Below are 3,217 nucleotides of genomic sequence, written 5' to 3' on the forward strand. Positions count from 1 at the left end.
CACATGCCAAAAAAATTGACAGCATATGCTGCACTGATATTGTGCCTTAGCTTACGATAATAAGAATGCCTCTTTTGTCCTGAACATTTATTGTAATGACACTAATTTCATGGTGTATTTACAATAACATAATAAACAAATGTTTTGGTATTTTCCGTGGCTGACCCATCTAATGCTGCTAATGGAAATGGTTAATATGATTAAGAGAAACCAACTTTGCTTATATGCCATAATTAAATTTTTAGTAGTTTCAAACGTTAAGTAGGTATGAAGCATGGTTACAGGGCTGAAGCCCGTATGCCTTGAAGCCATCTCGTGGATATCACCTTATTTGTCCTGGGGCCTCTAAAGCTGTTCATTGTGGCAACCAATGAAAGTCAGTCACGGGGAGAGGTGCGATAAGACCGATGAGAGAAAATGTGAAACAGTGAAACATAGTTAATAGTAAATATTCTCGGTAATGTTTAAAAAGAAGAAATAAAGTAAGTAGCTGGTTGGACTAGCTGCTCAAATAGCCTAAGCACCTAAGTAATTGCTTAAGCTCTAAATTGCATGAAAACATAGTAACATATAATGAGGTTTATTTGTAAAGTTTCTCCAGTGGTCTTCTAATCACTCCTTGCAAAGTCCGAAAGCATAATTGATATCTAGAAGCTTGTTTTCTTGCGGTTATTTCTATAGTAGAAATTTATAACTAGAAGTGAGCCATTATTGGACATAATTATCATCGCTGTCTTCATAAGTAATATTTTTATAAATAAAACAAGCAATTTATAATAGTTATCTAAGAATATATTGTCTGATAATAATAACCATGTGTAACATCAATGCCGATTAAATCAACAATTGATAAGAATTAGCAAACAATAAATTTCTAACATAAAAAGTATAATGTACAGCTATAAGAAACTAATAATAGACATTAAAAAATAAAAAATAATAATATTAAAATAATTTATAGTAAAGGTAAAAGTTACGGCAGAAATAGAATTGTCGTTAGTCAATGATTTAAAAAGTCTCTGTCTAGCCTGTCTAGGCGTCCGTTTAGGACCAGGCAGTACCTAGGCTAGCTGCCTAGATTTTGGGAGCACCTAGGGGAGCGTGAACTGCTTTATAGACCTTGATTGCCTTCGTTGTAGCCTTCATGTCCTCTAAACTCCTGCGCCTCCAAACTATGAACACCTTCTCTACCTCCTTCGACCTTCAACAAAACCTCCACCACCCCTTAAATGAAGAAAAAGAAATCTGCCTAGGCAGTCCGACGCCCACACATTTTATAACATTAACATTTATTATCAATTGTTGTAATTTAACAATAAAAAAAGGAAAATCGCCTAGATCCCGCCTAGACTTTAGACATTGGGTCCAACACCTAGGCCGACTAGCGTTTTCTGTACCACTGTCATTACAAGTTAAAGTACAATAACTGCATGTTTATTCCAAAGTAGTAGCGGCATGAAACATTAGATAATTCGGTTCTGTGAAAGAAAATCCAGTGTAGGGTTGAAAATACACGGGAGATTTTAGGACCATTTGTTTGTAATTAGTCTTTTCAGATATTAGCATAAAGTAGGATACTACTTTGTAACGTTGCTGTCTAATATTAAACATTCCTTCATATCTATCTGTCTATCAATCTATCTTTGTCCTATTATATACAAACATATATGCGTATATACATATTAATTTTGTTGAGGATCAAATGCGTGCTATTAATGAGTCAAAATGATGTACTAAACTGATGCAGTTCATTTGTAAAGTGGTTTAAGCCCCAGGATCCTAGGTGGCTTCTTTTGCACCATTAGCTCTCACACATAGGCACACGTTTGAATACTACCAATGATTTTGATCAATTTTATGCAATCTACTGATTTTGAGATTAAACATGCAATCCCTACATCCTTATTTTGTTTGATTAATATTACTTTTTCTAGGTATCTAAACAGATTTGATTAAGTTTCCTCCTGTTATTTTTGCAGGTATACAAGGGAAAATGAGGGATTACCAACTAGCTGGGCTGAATTGGCTAATTCGGTTATATGAAAATGGAATTAATGGGATTTTAGCTGATGAAATGGTATAGTTCTGTAGTTCTTAATTTTTACTTCCCTTCATACCACCTTGAGAATTTGTTGGATTTTGATTGTCTTTATAAAAATAATCTTCCATATTGAATTTTGTTAAAATAAAAGGATTTCCACCCAGTTTTATTTTATTGTTGCCTTAGTTTTTAGAATACTGTATGGTTTTCTTTTGCTAGTTATAATACTGTACGATCGGCCTTTAACAGTACTTTTATACACCTTTTTGGTTTTGTTCAGTAGTTAATTGCTTTTAATGTAATGTTCCTTCGATAAGTAACTTTTGACAATGTTAATAGATTTGATTTCAACTGCCTAAGCATATGAAAAACACATATGTGCCTTTCTATTTATTACTTATATGCTCGACATGTGTTTGATATTAGCATACATCCTTAAAATTCATTAAACGCATCTTGCTTTTGTTTCTTTTGATGTTTCTACCCGGGATGCTCATTTTGTTATGTGCCTTCGTCAAAATATTTTTTTCTTCAGGGTCTTGGGAAAACGTTGCAAACCATCTCTCTGTTGGGCTATTTACATGAATTCAGAGGAATTACAGGGCCTCACATGGTGGTGGCACCAAAATCCACTCTTGGCAACTGGATGAAGGAAATTCGACGATTCTGTCCCGTGCTGCGTACTGTAAAGCTTTTGGGAAATCAAGATGAAAGGGTCAGGACTATATTTATACATTTTACTTCTTTTTTATATATGATGTTCTAACTATTTAGAAGGACATGCAAATAAATTTACAAATCTTTGAACACCTGCAGAAACATATACGCGAAGACTTACTGGTTGCTGGGAAGTTTGATGTATGTGTTACAAGTTTTGAAATGGCCATCAAAGAGAAAACTGCTTTGAGACGCTTCAGTTGGCGCTATGTTATTATTGATGAGGCACATCGGATAAAGAATGAGAATTCTCTTCTGTCGAAGACAATGAGACTTTATCATGCCAATTATCGCCTTCTTATTACGGGCACCCCACTTCAGGTTTGTTTTATTTATCCATGATCTTCCATACTCTAATTTTGCTTCTCCACACTGCTCACAAATGTCATAATGTTTGTGAGCAGCATACATATCAGATCATATGTATATGTCCGTAATGGTGTGTTTAGTTTTGCTTTT

General features: G+C 34.4%; 1 protein-coding gene across 1 annotated transcript; it reads left to right on the forward strand.

The window, feature by feature from the left end:
- The first annotated feature begins 1,985 nt into the window (after positions 1 to 1,985).
- Positions 1,986 to 3,115, forward strand: LOC109828604 (ISWI chromatin-remodeling complex ATPase CHR11-like). The gene is made up of 3 exons (XM_020395563.1): positions 1,986 to 2,077; positions 2,577 to 2,756; positions 2,858 to 3,115. The coding sequence occupies exons 1-3, from the start codon at positions 1,994 to 1,996 to the stop codon at positions 3,098 to 3,100; spliced, it is 507 nt and encodes a 168-aa protein (XP_020251152.1). The 5' UTR covers positions 1,986 to 1,993; the 3' UTR covers positions 3,101 to 3,115.
- The last annotated feature ends 102 nt before the right edge of the window (positions 3,116 to 3,217 follow it).

The sequence above is a fragment of the Asparagus officinalis genome, unplaced genomic scaffold, assembly GCF_001876935.1.
Source record: "Asparagus officinalis unplaced genomic scaffold, Aspof.V1 AsparagusV1_Un2683, whole genome shotgun sequence".
Classification (NCBI taxonomy): domain Eukaryota; kingdom Viridiplantae; phylum Streptophyta; class Magnoliopsida; order Asparagales; family Asparagaceae; genus Asparagus; species Asparagus officinalis.

Coding starts and splice junctions, on each gene's coding strand:
- LOC109828604 (XM_020395563.1), top strand. CDS start 1,994: ATGAGGGATTACCAACTAGCTGGGCTGAATTGGCTAATTCGGTTATAT. Junction 2,078..2,576: donor GGATTTTAGCTGATGAAATG/GTATAGTTCTGT, acceptor TTTTTTCTTCAG/GGTCTTGGGAAAACGTTGCA. Junction 2,757..2,857: donor TGGGAAATCAAGATGAAAGG/GTCAGGACTATA, acceptor GAACACCTGCAG/AAACATATACGCGAAGACTT.